This window comes from Mytilus edulis, chromosome 5 (assembly GCF_963676685.1).
Source record: "Mytilus edulis chromosome 5, xbMytEdul2.2, whole genome shotgun sequence".
Taxonomy (NCBI): domain Eukaryota; kingdom Metazoa; phylum Mollusca; class Bivalvia; order Mytilida; family Mytilidae; genus Mytilus; species Mytilus edulis.
Window position 1 is genome coordinate 6,565,917 of NC_092348.1, and position 23,378 is coordinate 6,589,294.

The following is a 23,378-nucleotide window of genomic DNA, read 5'->3' on the forward strand; positions in this document are numbered from 1 at the left end:
ACTTTATTGTAACTTCTAGCTGACCAGTCTTTGCTTTTACTCCTCAATGTCATGGTCTAGCAGAGAAGACATGTCTCCTTACCTAGACACTTTATTGTAACTCCTAGCTGACCAGTCTTTTACTCCTTAATGTCATGGTCTTAGCAGGAAGACATGTCACCTTACCTAGACACTTTATTGTAACTCCTAGCTGACCAGTCTTTGCTTTTACTCCTCAATGTCATGGTCTAGCAGAGAAGACATGTCTCCTTACCTTGACACTTTATTGTAACTCCTAGCTGACCAGTCTTTGCTTTTACTCCTCAATGTCATGGTCTAGCAGAGAAGACATGTCTCCTTACCTAGACACTTTATTGTAACTCCTAGCTAACAAGTCTTTGCTTTTACTCCTTAATGTCATGGTCTAGCAGGAAGACATGTCTCCTTACCTAGACACTTTATTGTAACTTCTAGCTGACCAGTCTTTGCTTTTACTCCTCAATGTCATGGTCTAGCAGAGAAGACATGTCTCCTTACCTAGACACTTTAGTGTAACTCCTAGCTGACCAGTCTTTGCTTTTACTCCTCAATGTCATGGTCTAGCAGAGAAGACATGTCTCCTTACCTAGACACTTTATTGTAACTCCTAGCTGACCAGTCTTTGCTTTTACTCCTCAATGTCATGGTCTAGCAGAGAAGACATGTCTCCTTACCTAGACACTTTATTGTAACTCCTAGCTAACAAGTCTTTGCTTTTACTCCTTAATGTCATGGTCTAGCAGGAAGACATGTCTCCTTACCTAGACACTTTATTGTAACTCCTAGCTGACCAGTCTATGCTTTTACTCCTTAATGTCATGGTCTAGCAGGAAGACATGTCACCTTACCTAGACACTTTATTGTAACTTCTAGCTGACCAGTCTTTGCTTTTACTCCTCAATGTCATGGTCTAGCAGAGAAGACATGTCTCCTTACCTAGACACTTTATTGTAACTCCTAGCTGACCAGTCTTTTACTCCTTAATGTCATGGTCTTAGCAGGAAGACATGTCACCTTACCTAGACACTTTATTGTAACTCCTAGCTGACCAGTCTTTGCTTTTACTCCTCAATGTCATGGTCTAGCAGAGAAGACATGTCTCCTTACCTTGACACTTTATTGTAACTCCTAGCTGACCAGTCTTTGCTTTTACTCCTCAATGTCATGGTCTAGCAGAGAAGACATGTCTCCTTACCTAGACACTTTATTGTAACTCCTAGCTAACAAGTCTTTGCTTTTACTCCTTAATGTCATGGTCTAGCAGGAAGACATGTCTCCTTACCTAGACACTTTATTGTAACTTCTAGCTGACCAGTCTTTGCTTTTACTCCTCAATGTCATGGTCTAGCAGAGAAGACATGTCTCCTTACCTAGACACTTTATTGTAACTCCTAGCTGACCAGTCTTTGCTTTTACTCCTCAATGTCATGGTCTAGCAGAGAAGACATGTCTCCTTACCTAGACACTTTATTGTAACTCCTAGCTGACCAGTCTTTGCTTTTACTCCTCAATGTCATGGTCTAGCAGAGAAGACATGTCTCCTTACCTAGACACTTTATTGTAACTCCTAGCTGACCAGTCTATGCTTTTACTCCTTAATGTCATGGTCTAGCAGAGAAGACATGTCTCCTTACCTAGACACTTTATTGTAACTCCTAGCTGACCAGTCTATGCTTTTACTCCTTAAAGTCATGGTCTTAGCAGGAAGACATGTCACCTTACCTAGACACTTTATTGTAACTCCTAGCTGACCAGTCTATGCTTTTACTCCTTAATGTCATGATCTAGCAGAGAAGACATGTCTCCTTACCTAGACACTTTATTGTAACTCCTAACTGACCAGTCTATGCTTTTACTCCTTAATGTCATGGTCTAGCAGGAAGACATGTCACCTTACCTAGACACTTTATTGTAACTCCTAGCTAACCAGTCTATGCTTTTACTCCTTAATGTCATGGTCTAGCAGGAAGACATGTCACCTTACCTAGACACTTTATTGTAACTCCTAGCTGACCAGTCTATGCATTTACTCCTTAATGTCATGGTCTAGCAGGAAGACATGTCACCTTACCTAGACACTTTATTGTAACTCCTAGCTAACCAGTCTATGCTTTTACTCCTTAATGTCATGGTCTAGCAGGAAGACATGTCACCTTACATAGACACTTTATTGTAACTCCTAGCTGACCAGTCTATGCTTTTACTCCTTAATGTCATGGTCTAGCAGGAAGACGTGTCTCCTTACCTAGACATTTTATTGTAACTCCTGTAGCAGATAATCAGCAAATACCTATTTTAAAGTCTTTGGTTTAAACCAGTTGACATGATTAATGTGATTTCAATAAGTAAGAAACTACAAATTAAATTGATGTTACCTAATACAATAATTTTGTAAGTTTTATGAAGTGTGAAAAAGATTACAATATTTACAAGTATATATATCTCACAAACATGTAACACATTGAATTGTATTTTTTAAAGTTTCATTTAAGTAATTGCAAAAATATATATTGACAAATGCCACAATATGTTGTCCTTTATTGATTGTGTATATCTAAAGATGTTAACTGGTGTAGTCAGGTAGTGTAGGATAAATTATAAAGCTGTTGTTTTATGTCTATACATTGTAAAATAGGATCACTTGATATGCAGACTTTTTGAAGCATAGATGATAATTTAAGGTGAGATTATATACCAAATAAGTTTTAGAATAAATAACATTTAGATTTAGATAAATCTTCAGCAGCTAATTGATGATGTTTATAAACATTTAGGTACCTTTGATATGTAGACTTTTTGAATCATAGATTATCATTTAAGTTGAGATACAAAATAAGTTTAAGCATTTGAAATAACATTTAGATTAAGATGAATCTTCAGCTAATTGATGATGTTAATATAAAAAAAAAACTCTTTACATTCTCAAGTATTAAGTTAAGAAAGGTTTTAAGAAGTTTTTTCAGTGTAGATATATTTGTGATGCCTTTGATGTATGTTTTTACTATATAGGGCATACATTACAGATTTTATCCTATAGAGATTTATTTAAGTACATTTACAAGCAAATTATTTTTCATATAAAAATGTAATTAAAATAATAACTTTACTCAAAATTGTTTTTTTTTAGATTTCTATCCTTACCTTACTTTTATGTTTCAAAAGATAAAAACAAGTGAATTTTGTAAAACTATTTTGAATATCTTTATTTAAATAAGTATGTTATAAATTTATGTAATAATTCTTTTGTATTAAATTTTCATGATTTAAGAAGAAAATGTAAATTTTTATTGTTTTTTTTAAATTTTTATACGACCGCAAGAATATAAAATATTTTGGTCGTATATTGGTATCATGTTGTTGTCTGAGTCGTCCGAAGACAGATGGTTTGAGGATAATAACTTTTGATAAAGTACAAAGAAATCAATAAAATTTTAACACAATGTTTATAACCACAAAAGGAAACTTGGGATTGATTTTGGGGGTTATGGTCCCAAAGGTTTAGGAATTAGGGACCCAAAGGGGCCAAAAACAGCATTTATCTAATTTCAGGACAAAAAGTTGTGTATTAGTATTTCAATTGTTCTGAAATTGTACCACAATGTTTAATACCTCAAGTAGAAGGTTGGGATTTATTTTAAGGGGTTATTGGGCAAACATTCTCGGAATTAAGGGCCAAAAAGGGACCAAAAACAAGCATTTTTCTAGTTTCAAGACAATAACATGTGTGTCACTGTATGGATCTCTCTGACATTGTATTACCAATGTTATTTCAACTGATCGGGCAGAGCTTACGTTTTAATTTGCATGAGGACAGTCGATTTGAAAATGTGTGTGATTACGATGATTGCCGTAACAGTTATTACTGATTTCTAATCACCTATCAGTGACCTCAAAAGAATTTACAAAAGAATGACTGGTTAATGCATTGATGAATGTATCCTAAAACACCTATCTATAGATGGACTGGTTTATTATGAGCAAACTGGATAAACTCTGCCCAGTCAAGTGAAATAAATTGAGTAATACCACAAGTTTCCATATAACACAGGGAATGCTGGGATTCAGTTTAGGGATAACTTTCCTGAATATGTAGGTATAAGGGGCAAAGAAAGTTCAATACCACTAAAGGAAGGTTGGCATAGTTTTTGGGGGTTATGGTCCCAATAGTGTAGGAATTAGGGGCCAAAAAGGGGACCCAAAATAATCCTTTTTGTAGTTTCAAACAATAACTTATGTTTAAGTGTACGAATCTCTCTGAAATTAAACAACAAGATTCCATACCATGAAGGGATGGTTAGTATTGACTTTGGGGGTTATGACTCAAAATAGTATTGACTTTAAGGGTTATGGCTCAAAATGTTTTGAAATTAGGGGCAAAAAAAGGGTGAAAATTAGGTATTTCTCATCTTCGCTAGGCACAGATGGGTATTTCTGGTCAATGGACAATTGCAATTAAGACAATTTAAAAGCAGTGGAAGGGAGGTAATTCTAAAACATTTAACATACAATGTCGGGTATGTTCAAATTTACCTCCCTTACACTACTTGTATATTTTGTTTAAAGTCATATGAAACGAGTGAGTGGTGAAAAATAATGTTTTTCCAATTCTTGAACCAATGCATGTATATATCACAAAATAAGTCCTCTGTGCACGATTTTATCATTATTTACGCAAATATATCGTATAATCGTCAATTTTTTTTCTCTCTGTCTGTTATGATTTAACAAATATGGCTGCTCATTAAATGCCGTGTTTTGAAGCCGAAGTTTACCGATTGTCACCTTATAGTAAATAAATAACAAAAAGCATGGGTATTGAGCACGTGCTTAACATGTACAATCAGATAATTGTTTATTTTAATGACAGATTCATGCGTATTGCGATCACCGGATTTTTACGAGGAGGGTTACGCTCAGGTCACTATGCATACGGAAAATATGTCGGCGAATTGCTTCCTGGAAGCAAGCAATTAAAAATAAGTAAACTTCTTCTAAATGTGGACAAATTAAAGAATTTTCCCCAGAAAAAAGTATATGTACAAAAGTTTTATAATGAAAACTATCCATTTAGTTATAAAAAACAGATGCATATTTTTTTTTAATTTGAGGTTTCATATGACTTTAAAGAAATGTCAGGTGTTTGAATAATTGCAAAAAAGGGTTTCAAATTTCTCAAATTTCTCAAATTTTTTTAAAAGAAGAAATCTTTAATTGCACAATATTACACAATAGATTTGTAAGATCTTTACATTTGTTTTGTGTCAGAAACTCATATATTGTCAAAAAATTTATCGAAATCCAAATTCAGAGCTTTATCAAGCTTGAATGTTGTGTCCATACTTGCCCCAACTGTTCAGGGTTTGACTTCTGTGGTCGTATAAAGCTACGCCCTGAGGAGCACCTGTTGTTTTTTTTTTATCTTATTTTACAATAAAATCATCTGTGATTTGTTTAAAAGATAGGTAAAAAGTATCTTACATCCACATCATTTGAACTTGGGTGGATACTTAGATATTGATTTATTATTTAGCATATAGTTTTGCCATGACCAGTTCCAGGGCAAGTTCAAATTTGTTCGGTTCAAATGAAATTTTTTGCAAGGTTATTGTCCTTGAACTTAGAAAATTCATGAAAAATAATCAGTTTTCCACACATTTTTCGCATGTTTGCAGATATTGATCTAAAATGTGTTATATACATAATACCATGTCAAGATATAGATCAAATTAGCATTTTGTTGCAGTACAATGAACTTTAACTGGTAGGGGACTATTTATTATTAAACAGTTGTGTTTGATTTGTACCCTTTTTTTACCCTGTCTATATATACCAGATTAAAGGCAAAACAAAATTCAGGGAAAACTGCCTGTGGTTCTTTTGGTATCCTGTATAATGTTAAAGATTTTGGTAAAGGTAGTTGACTTAAACCTTACATGTTAATTATGATGTGAAATATCATGGTGTATGCCAAATAATGGTTTTGACCTCGATTACACAGTTCACTCAACATAGAAATCTATGAAAAATTTAGAAATTCATACATTCTCAGGTTAGACTTTTTGGTTAAGAGTGTGCCATGAAGTTTTTGTAGCATCAACCTTAAAACTTAGTACAAATGTACTCATATTCATGGTGGAAGCACTTTTTTTTCGAAATGCTGACAAATTACGTCAGTTATGTGTTTATTTTGTAGATGCATCATTATTTACTATATGGTTTCACCAATTTGATTTTGAATTTGAATCCATATTGAATCATACAAAAAATTGGTCTGAACTGACCTCCAAACGATCAATATTTCTGTTACGAGGAGTACCCAAATTGCATCCATGCTTAAATTTGCATCTTCAAAAATTGAATATCAGATCTTTTGTTTAATTTCTTCAAATAAATTGAATAATTGGATATTATTAGTTACATAGTGTGCTAGTGACCTAATACGGTATATATGGGGTCAGTAAATTCCATATGGGGTGAGAGCGAAGCTCGAATCCCCATATGGAATTTACTGACCCCATATATACCGTATTACGTCACTAGCACACTATGTAACGAATTTATCTTACCGACTATCTTAACATGTGAAATTAAGACTAGATTCTCAAAACGAGCAAGTCTTCAATACTGTTAGCGCTAAGAAAATACTTCCATTGATCCTACAAAAACAGATGCCAACAATAACGACTTGTAAGGTTTAAATGTGTTTTATGAATTTGTTTCAATCTTAATCATCAATTTCTTCGTCTGTTGGAACTTTTAAGACTTTTTCTCAGTACCGTTTTGTTTTTTACAAAGGGACATAACACCACTATTAACCGTGTATAAAATAAGCCCCGCCCCCTTCTTACCTAATAAGGAATATAAAGGGACGTAACTCCACTACTAACCGTGTATGAGATAAGCCCCGCCTCCCTACTAACCTAATATCAAATATACACGGTTTGCACGCGGACGCTTTTAACCAATCATATTCCTGGAAATGTATAGGAGGTAAGATAATAGTCTATGCTTACTCTTCATTTTTTAAGAAATGGCTGTTTGTAACATATTTTATTTGCTAATTTTAAAAAGATGACGTTTAGATGACGTCACATGGCGGTACATTCATTTTATTTTACCAGTGAACACTTCATCTGTTGATAAATACTCTGAACATTTGGTGTATATCTGAATATATTTACCTACTTTGAAAGATGTGCATAGTATCAATTCATTAGAATACAAATTGTTTAGTCTCTAGGAAAATTTGTAAGATTTCCATTGCTATTTTAGCTAAATAGGTGCAATTTGGGTACCATGACGTTTCCAGGGTTATGATTTTGGTATGACCACATCTAATTCATCTACACAGGACTCACGAGTGGTACTTAAGATGGAAACCGTATAAAGATCAAAGGACTTTTGAAATCAAAGAAATTTGAAACCATTACAGTTTGGTTACAATGGTGAAAACTCTGAGTTAATTGTATGAAGATGGAATAAGAAATGAATGGTGGATAATTTTTCAAACTTGATTTTTTTAGGTAATAGTCAAATTCACATTAGACAAACCATGCAGATCTTTCAAGGTTCAGTTTTGAGCATAGGATTTTTATGCAGTTAAGCTGCATTATGCGAGCATCCTAGATTTGTGTTCTACCTAATAAATGCTGAAATACTTGCCATTGTTATTATCTAGCTGGCTTCTATGTTATATATAACTAATTAAACACTTTTTTAATACTTTTTATTCTGGATTACAAAAAAATGTGACCAGAAAAACCTTAAATGGTCGTTGAATCACCCAAAAGTTTTGAAGTTACACATAGGAAGTAGTGCTCACTAGGAATCCTTGTGTAGTTTATTATGACCTGTGTATTTGGCTAAGATGTCAAAGAACAATTGTATGAAATATTTAATCGTTGAAAATCTCTTAAGACGATAAGACAAGTAGTTTAGATTTCCCAAATGGCAAAAGTCGTAGGGATATTGTTTGTCATCAATAGGTTGTACAACTACGTTAGTAGTCTGTTATATAATAAGTTCAACTGTTCATGCTGTTGGCAGCAATTTCCAATTAGAAAACAAAATTTGCTTATCTTTTCAATTTGGAGGCAGTGGTTTAAATTAATGGTGGTCCGAGGTCCGCGACCTTCCACTTTTGCAAGTGGAATTTCGACTTGGTTTCTAGCTACGACCAATGGAGTCGCCTTCCACTTGAAAGAAAATACAAAATAACTTTGCAAACCTTTTCACCAAAGTCTCCTAATAAACGATCTGAAAACTTATTTTTATCATTTTTATTCATGACAGCAATGTTCATTTTGTTCAACCGCTAGCTGTATACAGAAAATCGTCGAAAAATAATGTGTAAATTCGAGTAAAATTGTATCTGATTGACAAAAACAACATTGTAAACACAACAACAATGGTTGCTGTGAAGACAAAATTTTACAATATCGGATCCGATTCCGGAAGCGGATAAGGGTAATTCCAGGTTTTGGCGATTAACTACAAAAAAAATCCAGGCAGGTGACAAAATACATCTATGCATGGTAAATGAATATAAACACTAGAATCGAAAACCGAAAGATAAATGTAAGAGAAAGAAAAAGGAGAAAATATTTTATTCAGAAACTCAAAATTACTTTTTGACAAATTTTAATGTCAAAATCCAATACAATGTGACAGCTGGGAATAGTATATCTAACAATATATATGTTCATGTTCACAGTGTAAATTTTCTTTATCAGTGATAAATGATGATTATGCATGTGAGATGCTTTTAAAGTGTTAACATATTACTGCAATTTTGAAGGGGTATTTTTTTCTCAATTTTGAAGGGTCAATTAAAGTAGCTGAAAGTTTCTTACTTTATTTTCGTAAATAATGCAACTATATTGTATAAAACCTGAATGTAAGCAAATCATATGATAATAGGTGGCGTCCTTTGGGCCACTCTAACCCCTCATGTTTGATAACTTGGAAAAGGCCAAGATCCCCACCCCTAAACCATATAATCAAGTATATGACACTATAATAAATCAAATAAAATATAGGGGGACTCCCTGGAGTCACCCCACCCTCTCTTGCTTGGAAATGGTCGAAATCCCCACCGCTTAACCATTTTTCAATATCGAACATATATATTTATGTTTGTAACAGTATGAAAAATAAAATGATTTAAAGGGGGAGTCCCTGGGGTCACCCTACCCCCTCCTGTTTGAGAACTTGGAAACCAATGAGATCCCAACCCCTAAACCATATATATTTATGTATGGGACAATATAACAAATCAAATGAAATGTAGGGGAAGTCCCTATGGTCACCCTACCCCTTCCTGTTTGAGAACTTGAAAACTGTCGAGATCCCCACCCCTAAACAATATATAGTCATGTATGGGACAAAATAACAAATCATTTACATTTACTATGGGCAGGTCAGTCAGACCTCACCTTTGATCTCAGTAGTAGTGAACATTTGTCTGCTTCATGCCTCATAACTTTTTTGCTATAGAACACAAACTCTTTCCAGGGAAACCAGTCCATTCATACTATTACATGTTTGTACTAAGTCAACTTGTACTACTAGCAGTCAACTAAAACCAACGTTAACTACCAAGTAGAACAACTACAATCATTGCAAACTTGTACCACTGCAGACTCACCATAAAAAATATACATTGACATATGCATTGCTTTTGAAACCTTGATATAAACATATGAATTATTTGAAAAACATAAATGTACTATATAGGAATGTTTGATGTCGAAGCAACATTGCCACAGTTTTCATAATATTGCCTTGGTTTTTGGTTAACTGCCTTCAGGGCTTACAGCGCTTTGATTTTTTAAATGACTTCAAATTTATTTTGATGATATTTGAAATACACTGAAGAATAAATGGTGCATGTTGATGTTTAAGATACAAATGTAATTTTATAATTTTTATTATAAAGTCAAGGTCATCTAGAAAGTTAACTTTGCTACCAAATAAACCAGAACAGGTGGAAACATTTAATTTTAAAATATTTTTTATTTTATTTAAGTCAACAAATGTCTTCTTTGTCAATAATATGTTGCTTCATAATCAATCCATATATTTTCCAATGAGTTTAATTCTCATTTTTGCACATCCTGGCATTTAAATTTTTTAAGCCTGATGTAATACCGATTTCCTGGGACTTGAACTTCACAATATCAATAGCTTATGATGATATCAGTCTTTAACACAGGTATTATATTTATTACTTTTTCAAAGATAGATATACATTTTCAAAAACTAATTTTATGAAGACTACTTTGAATTTTAAATTGTAGAAACAATTCAGTTACTTTATCACGATTATATATTACTTCCTGAATTCTTAACTTTACGTAGGTAGAAAAAAAACTAGAAATTACTGGTTCTTTCTTAATGTTTAATTTCTCATTGTGATATCATGCCAAAAAAAGGGAGCTTTTCATTTGAGTCTACTCCTGGATCACACTGCTTAAGGTCAAGTTACAGTAAATAAGTGATGTCACAGATTTTTTTGCATACATAAATGGAATAATGATTTTAAACTTAAATAAGATTAAAAAAATATATAATTGTTCAAGTTCTATGAAATGAATATTCTTTAAACAGATTGCACATTTGTATGGAATACCTTAGACTACTATAACATAAGATTGATTTATTCATTTCTCTAAACAAATTTATAGATTTTTTCTAAGAATTGCTTTGTTGTCGATTGATATATAATACTTCCTTTTAAATGATAAATACTAATTATAGGATCAGGGCCATTGTTTGTAAGATATGTGATCAATCTATATTTATAAATGTATTCATTGGAAAAAACATCTCAGATTATTTAGCATGACTTAACTATGTTACAACAAATGATATGCTTATACTTTTTTTTTTACAAATGACAGAGAACCAACAAATCTTTACAGCCGATTGCATTGAGTGTGTAAGTAAAGGAAATATCTTTGGTTAGCTTGCTTGCTAGCTGAACCGTGAAGTCATTATTAGATTAGAAAAACTACCCTCCTTTAAGAGAAGACTAGTCCAACAGATAACCAATTTATCTGTCTGTAGGACTACCCTTCTTCGAATAATGACTTCACGGTTCAGCTAACAAGCAAGCTAATCAAAGATATTATCTTTACCTACACACTCAATGCAATAGGCTGTAATACAATATATAGATTCCCGAAAGTGAATCCCCTGGATATCATATGGCCTTCAACAATGAGCAAAGCCCATACCGCATAGTCAGCTACAAGGCCCCGATATGACAATGTAAAACAATTCAAAAGAGAAAACTCACAGCCTTATTTATGTACACTGTTGTAACTACAACACCTGAGGGATTGCTGCAGTCATTTAATGAGATCAATGGGAAGTTTTGTTATTATTTTTTCACAAAAGAATTTCACTTTGTAAATATTTTTTTATTCCCTGTGTTAACTGATATGATTGAAATAGATATTTTAGCTGGCACTAACATATTCATTTTTCTGAATTATTTATTGATTGGTTATAGTGGAATGAGAATTTAAAGATAATTTATTAAACCATTTTTGTTTGATTTTGCCAACACACTATACAGTGTTCATTGATTTAAAGAATTTTTAATACGTTTTACATAAATATAGACAAATAAAACAGGGTTTTGTTTTGCAGTGGGGACAATTATGCCATTTGATGGTATAAATGTACTAACTTATCAAAAACAATCTAGTACAATATCTTGAAAATTTCAAAAATAATTCTATTTAAATAAATGCTGTTGCCAATGACTTTAATCTTCAACCATAAAATTGAATTTATCCAATCAAAACAGATATCAAGTGTCCTTGACCCCATTTTATGGTTCAGTGATTAATGTGTTATTGCTCAGTTATAATCTCTAACATTGTTGTATACATATCTGTCTGATATATAGTTCTATGAGACGAAGAAAGCAGTTTCTTCATGCATGTTAAAGTTTTGTTTCTTGTTGGTTACTATCGTAAGTAATAGGTCAACTATGATTGGTTAAGAAAATCAGAAAGGGCACCTGATCTCATGATCAAGTTTTATTTTACTGTATATTAAGTTTTCTTGATCAATATAGTTGTCAAAGTATATAAACATATAAGTTAAAGGAAAATGAAGCAGAAATGAAACTTATAAGAAAACAAATGTAAATAATATATACCTATGTAAAATTAAAATTGAGAATGGAAATAGGGAATGTGTCAAAGAGACAACAACCTGACCAAAGAGCAGACAACAGCGGAAGGCTACCAATGGGTCTTCAATGCAGCGAGAAACTTCCACACTTATCTTTTTGAAATGTTAGAAGTTGAATGGAGTAAAAACTGAAAACTTAATTTGATTTCTTTGATTTCAGGAACTATTAGATGTGACTATATTTGAGTGTTCTTGTTGACATGAACAGAGACATTGATGACACAATCACATCATCAGAGGTAAGCACAGTTAGTTTGGTAACCAAGGCTACAAACAATTGAAAAATAATATTCAATATTATCAGATTTTTCTAAAAACTACCTCAGACTTAAAGAGAATATGTAATTGTATGTTATTTGATGTAGATGTTTCAAAGTGACAGTATTAGAAATAATTAGGTCGATCTGGTCTTACACTGAATTGTGTATTGTTCTAAAATAGCATTGCATGTTGATTTTGACTTAAAAGTTGAGGTTTTGTTAGGAGCAACTGAGTCAGTGTTTGTTCATATATGATAGTATATGTATATCTTTAATGATTAATATCCACTACATTTGAACTTTGATAGTTGTTTCATTTGCAATCATATCACATTTCCTTTTTTCTACAGGAATTTATTGCATTTTGAAAATTTAAGAAATAGATGAATATTTGTATAGAAAGCACATAAAATCAGTGAAAAAGATTCTTATAATTATCTATGACATAATATGTATTAAGGATTAGAAATTTGATGATTGTCAGATAATTTATGAACTTTGTCTATTCTATGTCCTTCTTCTGCAATGGGCACATATTTTGAAAGAATTCAATCTTTGATATTCAGTAAATATAAGAGGTAAAGGCATAATTTTTTTTTCAATTTTCAAATATAAATTAACGAGCCAAGAGTGTATGCAAAATATTACCAAAATCTGTGACATAGCCCATTTACTGTTCCTTGACCTTTAAAAAGTTAAAAAAGTTGACCTTAGATTTTTCAGTTGGTTATGTTGAGTTCAAATATGTATTACATCTGTAAGGGAATAATGGTGATTGATTGATTTCAAGTATTTAACAATAAATTTTTAATGTCACATCTGTTAAACTTTAAATATACAATGTACTTTTCTGTTACATATTTGGATTTTTTTCCTCCTAAAAATTGAAATTGGAAAAATTGCTGAATTTTTCATTTCCATTTTATAATTTTAGTTAGCCTCAACCAAATGTTATGAAACTTACACACAATGCTTATAACCACAAAATACAGATCAAGTTTGAATTTTGGTGGTGTCACTTTAACGGTTCTGGAGTAATGCCTCTTTACAAATGGAAAAATTGCTGAATTTTTCTATTCTGTTCTTTAACTTAAGTTTGACTCAACCAAATGTTATGAAACTTATATTCAATACTTATTACAACAAAACTCAGATCATGGACAAATTTTGGTAGCCTCATTTTACCATTCTTGAGTTATGTTCCTATATAACATTAAATGATACGCAAGCAGGGTATCATCTGAGTCCTATGGACACATTCCCTTTTTATTTTATATGAATTTACACTTAAAAGTAATATTATTCTTGTAAATAATTTAGATTAGTACATTATCTTGGTTGATGAATCATTTAGAATTGAATTTAAGGATAAAACATTTAAGAAAACAACAAAATTAGCATTGCATGATATTGAAGAATTGAATGCTTTTTGGAAATTTATTGGGGTGTATAAGCATTGACCGAAGTACATTTTGTATGAAGCGCAGAAGCACTTAGTTCTAAAAATGCGTGCACAGTCAATGCTTTTATAACCCTAAAAAATTACTTAAAGAAGCTGTCCGGAATTTAGGGTGATTTCATAAATGTTAGTGTTGCTACCTGACACTTATGTATTATGACTTTCACCTATATAGCAATGGCTAGATGTTGAATGAACACGATCTATACACAACGCATTTATCTACTTTACACAATATTTTATGGTGCCGTGACCAGGAACAGAAGCATTCAATACTTATACATTGTAATTACATTTTTTGCCTCGGATCATGTAAACAGATTTCTATCAAGTTTTTCTTTTATTAAACTGTGCACTTTATTGTAAATGCTTGTGTCAACATGAATGTTACGTTTTATTTTGATATGAATGTTAATTTCAAAATGACACGAGATTGCTATTAGCCAATTGAAATAACGTATCATAATGAAACCTATATGTAATGTTATTAAGGAGCCATGAACTGTTGTTTTTGTTAAAAATGTGAACCCAATATAGAATAAAATTGAGAATGGAAATGGGGAATGTGTCAAAGAGACAACAACCCGACCATAGAAAAAACAACAGCAGAAGGTCACTAACAGGTACAATTATTCAATAGTCTTTAGTTACTTTACTTAAGGCTGGTTCAGTTTGATTTTTGTTGTTTTCACTTTTACAATTTCAGATTAATGATACTTGACTGTTTGAAAACTAAATAATGTTATGGCTTTCTGATAATAAACTAAGAACCCCTTTTTGAAAATAATTGAAATTAAAGTGAATGTTTTGGTCTACTATTAAACAAACTCACGATCTCTACGTTTTTGCAGGCAGGAGTATCTGTGATCATAAGATCACATCTCTAGTTTTACAGTTTATTTGCTATATAATTCTTCCAAATTAAATTGTAAAATATCTATATTTACATCATGGATATATATGCCTTACTCTAAAGGTACCCAAAACAAATTAGCTTTATGTCTGCATCATGTAAGAAAATTAATTATAATATTATTATCTGTATGTTTCAAAAATAGTTATGGCAACACCAAAGATAGTAAATCAATTTGGTATGTCCTATTTACAGAAATATATTATTTAACAGTTAATTTTGTCATGTGCATACATACACATTCAATATTATCATAGTAAAGGCAATATATTTATAGCGTGGGAATAATGATGTAGAAAACTTACATTTTATACTTTGTTATTTGATGCTTTGATTTCACTCATATTTACTACAACTTATTAGTAGAAGTTACAAATTATTGTAGCATACTCTTATGTAACAACATATTATACATACATTTAAAATTGTATTTTTACATATTCCTACATAACAATATAACACATACATGTAAATTGTATTTTAAAAAAATATTGTATTTCAGACAACACATTGGGAAACCACTTCAGATCAGGATTTGCTGCCATTGGAAACTGATAAGGAAGTCAAATTAAAAGGTCAAACATGTATAGAAAATGGAGGCATTGGTGAAGATGATGACAAAATAAAATTCAATACTAGGAATGGAGGTCAGGAGTTCAAACCTTCGCAGTGTGACCAAAACCAGGACCATGATTTGACAGAATTAATAAATGATGAACAGACAATAAGTAAAAATTGTAAACAGAATGGGAAAAATGCTGAGGAAACCATTTACAGTAAGGCAGGTAACAGCACTAATGTCCATGAGGCAATAACTGGAATAGATGTACAACTGGCAGGCAATAGTACTAACCTCCAAAAGGCAGATAACAGCACTAATGTCCATGAGGCAATAACTGGAATAGATATACAACTGGCAGGCAATAGTACTAACCTCCAAAAGGCAGGTAACAGCACTAATGTCCATGAGGCAATAACTGGAATTGATGTACAACTGGCAGGCAATAGCACTAACCCCCAAAAGGCAGGTAACAACACTAATGTCCAACAGGCATGTAATATCACTGATGTTAGACAGGCAGGAAACAGTACTGATGTCAAACAGCCAGAAATCAGCACTGATGTCCAACATGCTCATAACAACACAGAGGCCCAACAGGCAATAACTGAAATTGATGCCCAACCCGCATATACCAACACTGATGCCCAACAGGCAATAACTGAAACTGATGCCCAACCGGCAGATACCAACACTGATGTCCAACAGGCAATAACTGGAACTGATGTTCAACCGGCAGATAAAAGTATTGATGTCCAACAAGCATGTTACAATACTGATGTTCACCAGGCAGATAACAGCAATGATGTCAAACAGGAAAATAACAATACTAATGTCCACCAGGAAGATAACAGCAATGATGTCAAACAGGAAAATAACAGTACTGATGTCCAACAGGCAGATAACAGCATTGATGCCAAACAGGATGATAAAAGCATTGATGTTCAACTGGCAGATAACAGCAATGATGTCAAACAGAAAGAAAAATGCATTGATGTCAACAAGAAAGATAACAGCACTGATGTCAAAAAGACAATAACTGGAACTGATGTCCAACAGGCAGGTAGCAGCACTGATCTCCAAATGGCAGGTACCTGCACTGATGTTAAACAGGCAGGTAGCAGCACTGATCTCCAAATGGCAGGTACCTGCACTGATGTTAAACAGGCAGGTAGCAGCACTGATCTCCAAATGGCAGGTACCTGCACTGATGTTAAACAGGCAGGTAGCAGCACTGATGTTCAACAGGCAATAACAGGAATTGATGTTAAACAGGCAGGTAAAAGCACTAATGTCCAACAGCCAGAAACCAGCACTGATGTCAAACAGCCAGAAACCAGCACTGATGTCCAACAGGCAAATAAACAAGCAGGTAATATTCAACAACAATTATGTCAAAGTCAAAACATTCAACAACAACAAAATGATGGCAAAGACCTTCAACTAAAACCAATTATCAACATTACTACTCAATCAAGTAACAACCAACATGAACCAAGTAATGACCTTGACATCCAGGAACAGTTGGTCAATGATAACAGCATTCAACATGAACCAAGTAATGACCTTGACATCCAGGAACAGTTGGTCAATGATAACAGCATTCAACTGATTGATAACTCTTATATCCAACCACAACAAAGTGACAACAATTATACCAAACACCAAAGGATCGAAAACAGTAACGCCAAACAAAAGCCAATTGGCAACAATGACATTCTGGCACAATCAAGTTACATCAGTAACACCATACCTCAATCAACTGACCAATTGGACAACCAACAACATATAGGGGACAACAGTAACAACCAACAACTATCGAATGATAAAAATAACACTAAACAACAATCAAATGATAAAAATTGCACCCCACAACAACCAAGAGATGAAAGTATTGCCAAGCAACAGCCAAATGAGCAACCATGTGATACTAAGAACAACCAACAACAGTGCCATACTAGTGGACATCCATGTGATATTGAGAACAACAAAGCCACCCAACAACAGTTACTTACAAGTGAACAACCATGTGATGACCCGAACATCAAAACAGAGCCCTGTACCAATGAGCAAACATGCGATGCTCAGAACAACCAACAACAGTGCAATACCAGTGAACATCCATGTGATATTGAGAACAACAAAGCCAACCAACAACCGTTACTTACAAGTGAACAACCATGTGATGACCCGAACATCAAAACACAATGCCAAACTAATAAGCAAACATGTGATGTTCAAAACAACCAACAACAGTGCCATACCAATGGAAAACCATATGATACTATGAGAAACAAACCCCAGTTTAATACCAGTGAACAACCATTTGATCCCAAGAACAACCTACAACAGTGCCATATCACTAAGCAACCATATAAAACCAAGACCAGCCAACAACAGTGCCATACAACTGAACAACCATGTGATGCCAATAATATTAAAGCTCAGTGCCATACCAAAGAGCAACCATCTGATACAAAGGGTAACCAACATCGGTGTTTTGCAAGAAAGCAAAAAAGTGATACAATTAAGGACAATCAACAATTAAGACCAATCAGTGAGCCAGAAGTCGACAAGAAGAACAGCCAACTACAATGTTATCCAAAGGAATATCTGGTTGACACCAAGGATAGCATGGAACAAATTGCTTCGACTCAAAAAAAACCCACACTTTTAGGTAAACCAAATACAGAGGTGAAGGACAACTTAAATTCAGCAAAAACTGTGGAACATCAAATGGAGGATCCAATTCAAAAAGATATCGAAACCATTGAAGAATATTATAACAGCAGTCAAGAGCTACCTATTGATCTATCAGATCCAAATAAAAAATCCAATAGTCACGATGGAATTCTGTTAGCACCTGCACAAGTGAAAAAGCAAACTGAGAGCATGGTATCCCCAATACATAGTCATACCAAAAGTTCTGATGACAGGATGCAACAATCTAAGGATCAGCAAAGTTACTTGAAGAATAGTATTTATCATTCTTCAATAAAAGATGGTCTACAGTCAACTACCGTTCCTAATAGTAAAAAAGGTGACAATACTATACACATTCCTAAGAGAAAACCTCGTAGAAACAGACAGAAAGTTTGTGATATCAGAGACATGCAAGAGTTATATAAGTCATACCAACAGGAAGATACCACCAACTTCCATTTACAAGGCAAGGATGTCCAATATCTACATTCAATCAATGAACAATTTGGCAAAATACAAGAAAACCAACCACAGAAAACTTCTGTTGCAGATTATCATGTGATGAGACAGTTAAGTCATCCAACTAAACAGGAAGTTGTCATGGATACTGAATATGGCGGAAGCAGTAGTCAGCAGAGGGACAGTAATTCAGAGAATAAACTTCCGTTACCTGTAGTTACATATCAACGTCAACAAAGCGAAAATTCAGAAAATAGTCTTCACATCATCATGGATCAGAGTACTGGTATTGAACTAAGTGAAAGTACAAGTTCAGAACATGAACTTCAGATTGCCACAGATCATACTGAAATTGAAAAGCTAGCTTTTTCTGTCAAACTGGAGATTGATGAACAGGTCACAAATGAATCTGAGACAGAACTTCTGACCAATCAACAAAGTGAACATGGCACAGAGGGTAGCATTCAGGATGACATTGGTCACAAAGAGGTTAGTGTTGATACATAAATGAATTAATCAAGTGAACCAAGATTTTCTTGCAGTACACTACAAACTTGCTCTATTAAGCTGGATAGATAAACAATTGGAACTGTCAGAGTCTGTCTCAAAACCTCATTAATCCAAACTACTTAAAGACAACAGCATCCTGGTTATGACAAGAACATTATTTCTTCAGCATAATTATAAATAATTGTCTTGTCTTTACAAGGATGTTTTTGCTCTTCATGTATAAAACTCGGTCAAAATTATCATTCAGTAGTACAAAAAGATCGTGAAACAGAAATAAATCAGTTTGAAAAAAAGAAGAATCTTGTGACTTCTTAAAACCTATTATGCTTTTTGAATTTTTTACCTTTACGTTACTTTTAGTCATGCTTATTCAGTCACTTTCGGTGTAAACTAGAATTAAGTCAAGTTGCAAATAATCCCCTGGCGGTAATATTATAAAAACAAAGTAAACATTTTTGGACTTATTCATTTGCCAGATGTAGTCATTGTATGATGCAGATTTGTCAAAATATATATTTTTGTTTATTTTTCAGAATAAAAGTATTTTATTTGTTTGTAACACCTGTTTGAGAGAGAAGATGACCACAGCTACCTTTCCTAATGGTCAAACACTAGCTAGGCATGCCATTCTAGTACACCATCCTCTACCTAACTTGACCGGACCATATTTCCAGTTCACATGTCACACTGAACACTTCAACTACTATTGCATTCCAGTTGTACAGGAAAAAGTAAGTTTTAACATGTAATGTACTCTGGGGTTATCATAAACATACTGCCTTTAGTTAAAGGTTTTATAATTGAGAAGTAGAGCCAGAGTGGATATCAATTGAGTCTTGAAAGATTTAAAAAAATATCTGATTTGTCATTTCAGAGTTATGGGACTTCAACCATCAGATTTAATGTCAGTTTTAAGCCTTACCTACAATAGTAGGGGTATATTGTTTACTGGTTAGTGTGTCCATCTGTCTGCTCGTCTATCCTGTATCAGTTGAAAAGAATTTTGTTACCTTAGTTTACTATAAAGTTGTGGTCACATTAAATGAAAACTTTGTACATATGTTTATAATTATGTAAACTTTTGTTTACATGCTAAATTGAGGCTTTACCAAAATTTCAAGGTTCAAAGAATTTGCTTGGAGATAAAGTAGAATGTTGAGAAGGTATATAATCATAAGATAGTTAAATAACTCAGTAGAACAACTTGCAATAGGATATGCTTAGCTTTGAATATGACTGTTGAAAGTCACATATGGTAACTCTAGATCTTGATTGCCAAACCTGAAAATTATAAATCCACCTCGAGCCTAAACCAACTTGTCCTAAGTACGGTACCTAATGTTCAGTGGTTGTTGCTTGTTTATATGGTTCATAAGTGTTTCTCGTTTCTCATTGTCTTGCCTTGACAGAGTAAAAAAGTGAGACATAGGTACAAAAATGTATGCTGTTTCTGGTGGCGGCAGCAGCAGCATCTACAATGTTTTAGTTTGTTATAAGGTCTATATTATGGGGAAGCACAAGTGCTAGGTCAATCATATTTTGTAAACAGTTGTATAAGCTTTGACACATCTCATTGCCATGGAGATTATTTGGCCCTACCCCCTTAGGCATGGTCTATTGACTTTGAAACTTTTGCTTAGTTTACATGTATTAGTTTGTGATTAGATCAGTTTAAGCTGAACTGTTAAAAGTCCCATAACTCTAGAACAGCAAGCCAGAATTTTTCTTTTAAATCAAATCAAGCCTGAATTCCCCAATCCCAATAATATTTTAAAGTTTGTAGAAATTTTATTCAAGCATACGAAAGCAAGCGTGCATATAAATTTTCTTGGTTAATTTTGTCTGTTCATTGTAATCTCTTGTCAAAGTGCCTACAAATTTGTATTATGTGGAATTTTCAAATTCTTAGTCGCCCAACTAACATTATCCATGGAATGATTGATGCATTTAAATAATGACCAATGATATTTACAGCTTTATCCATGTAAGTTTGGGAACTGTACTGAGACATTCACATGTGCCCGACTCTTGAGAATCCATGTGACTGAACATCACACAAACAAACAATTGGTATTTGAATACAAGAAATGTCAGTACAGACATTGTGAAAGATTATTCGCTAGTCAGGAGGCCAGAAAACAACATGTTAAAGAATTTCATATAGATCACAGCATTAAAAGAGAGGTATTGTAACATGCCATACAATGTATTTCATTTCTGAACCACTTTTTTTGAGTGATGGTGAACCATCGGTCCCTATCAGATGTACAAATTTTTATGCCTTTTTAAACTTTTATTTTTTTTATTTTTGTGAAAACTGCTTTTTGAATAGATTTTTGAAAAATAAGAATTACCATTTTAATTATTGATCAGCAATAGCAATAATGATTGCACACAAACGTTTTTAAACTTACTGTACTTGTTCAACCTTCACTATTTTACCTGCTGTACCTATGGTTGATAATTGATATACATCAAAGAACCTGTTACTTATTTATTACATTTGTATAATGGAATAGAAGACAGATAGGATTTTAAAATCCATCTTGATATGGAGTATTAAACATATGTTAAGTTTAACTAAGTCATATTGTTGTTTTTTGATTCTGAGTTTCTGAAAGTCCATGAGATTTGAGTTTTTATTTATCTAAAGCCTGTCAGTTCTGGTCCATTACCAATATATTTTGACACAGAATACTTATTCTTTGAATTAGCATGTCATACACAACATCACATTAAACAATGATTTTGTAATACATTTTCACTTTGAGATAAAATATTAAATATTTCTTTTAGTATAAACCGACAATATTTGTTTATCTCATATAAATCCTGTATTTTATTGCAGACAGAACTGTCTATATTATAATTCCTAATTGGTCTAGACATTAAAGGGGCACTAGCTACGAGATATATAAAAATCTAAAGTATGATTTGTTTTTGTTCAATCAATAATAAAAGTAAAATAGTGTAATAATAATTCGCTTTTAGCAGCGATAATGAATCATTTACTTGCAAAATCATTCACTTGCAAGTGAATAAGTCGACCTCATTAAATCCGTATTCATGTGAACTTCAATATAACCCCTTAACTAGAGATGGACAATGCATGCTTTGTATGTGTACTGTTTATTTTAAGGACAGGAATGTCAACATTGAAAGTGAAACATAGGTAAATCATTTAATGACTGATTCGATCCACTAAAAATCTTTCTTCTACATGTAAAAACGATGAGAAACATGTATTTTTAATCTATGAAATAAAATTTAACAGACCTTTAAAATTTCAAATGCACGTGTTGGCTTAATCTATTTATATTTAATCATTAGTATATTTATGTTTACATCGCTTATATGGTCATCTGAGGTCAACTCGATATTTAATTAGATGGAGTCTAGACTAAAATACACACGAAACGAAACTACATATTATTGAGTCTATGCTCTGTAAAGTGTTTATTTCACACTTTTGATAGTTTGGATAAATGTTTTACATTGTTATAGATAAAATATGAACACTTGAGTCAAATCGGTGACCATGAATTTGACAGCTAGTGCCCCTTTAATAATACAATTCTCTAAAAAAAAATACCTTAGCAGACACAAATTTTCATTAAGGAATAAGGAAATAAATTGTGCGTCTTTTGAGAGATCTGAACAGTTTTATACATGTAGTACAGCTTAATGGTAGGTTACTAGTATTTGATGCTTGTATATGTTACAGGCATTTTCTAAATTTACACGTTTTGGCTTATCTAAAATTCCAACAAGTATTGAACTCGACAATTATTTGTTATTTCATCAAATACTTGGATGGAAGGCTGATAACTTCCTTTTTAGCTCACCTGGCCCGAAGGGGCCTGAAACTACTGGGCCAATTTTAACCACACTTGGCCACAATCATCATTAGGATATCTAGTTTAAAAAATGTGTCCATTGACCTGGCCAACCAACCAAGATGTCCATGGCTAAAAATAGAACATAGGGGTAAAATGTAGATTTTGGCTTATATCTCTGAAACCAAAGCATTTAGAGCAAATCTGACATGGGGTAAAAATGTTTATCAGGTCAAGATCTATCTGCCCTGAAATATTCTGATGAATTGGACAACCTGTTGTTTGGTTGCTGCCCCTGAATTAGTAATTTTAAGGAAATATTGCTGTATTTGGTTATTATCTTGAATGTTATTATTGATAGAGATAAACTGTAAACAGCAATAATGTTCAGTTGACCCCTTAAGGAGTAATTGCCCTTTATAGTCATTTTTTACCAATTTTTATTAATTGTGTA

General features: G+C 33.0%; 1 protein-coding gene across 3 annotated transcripts in view; it reads left to right on the plus strand.

The window, feature by feature from the left end:
- The window catches only part of LOC139522824 (uncharacterized), a 43,498-nt gene that overhangs the window by 12,357 nt on the left and 7,763 nt on the right, over positions 1-23,378 (plus strand). Inside the window, exons 1-5 of one of the 3 annotated variants that reach the window (XM_071316388.1) lie at positions 2,640-2,699; positions 12,386-12,464; positions 15,360-19,067; positions 19,622-19,819; positions 21,063-21,272. In XM_071316388.1, coding sequence (XP_071172489.1) covers positions 12,426-12,464; positions 15,360-19,067; positions 19,622-19,819; positions 21,063-21,272 — 4,155 coding nt within the window. In that variant the 5' untranslated portion in view covers positions 2,640-2,699; positions 12,386-12,425. Of the gene's footprint in view, positions 1-2,639; positions 2,700-10,167; positions 10,232-12,385; positions 12,465-15,359; positions 19,068-19,621; positions 19,820-21,062; positions 21,273-23,378 lie in introns of those variants that run through there. The other 2 variants (XM_071316389.1, XM_071316387.1) reach the window with 2 other exon arrangements.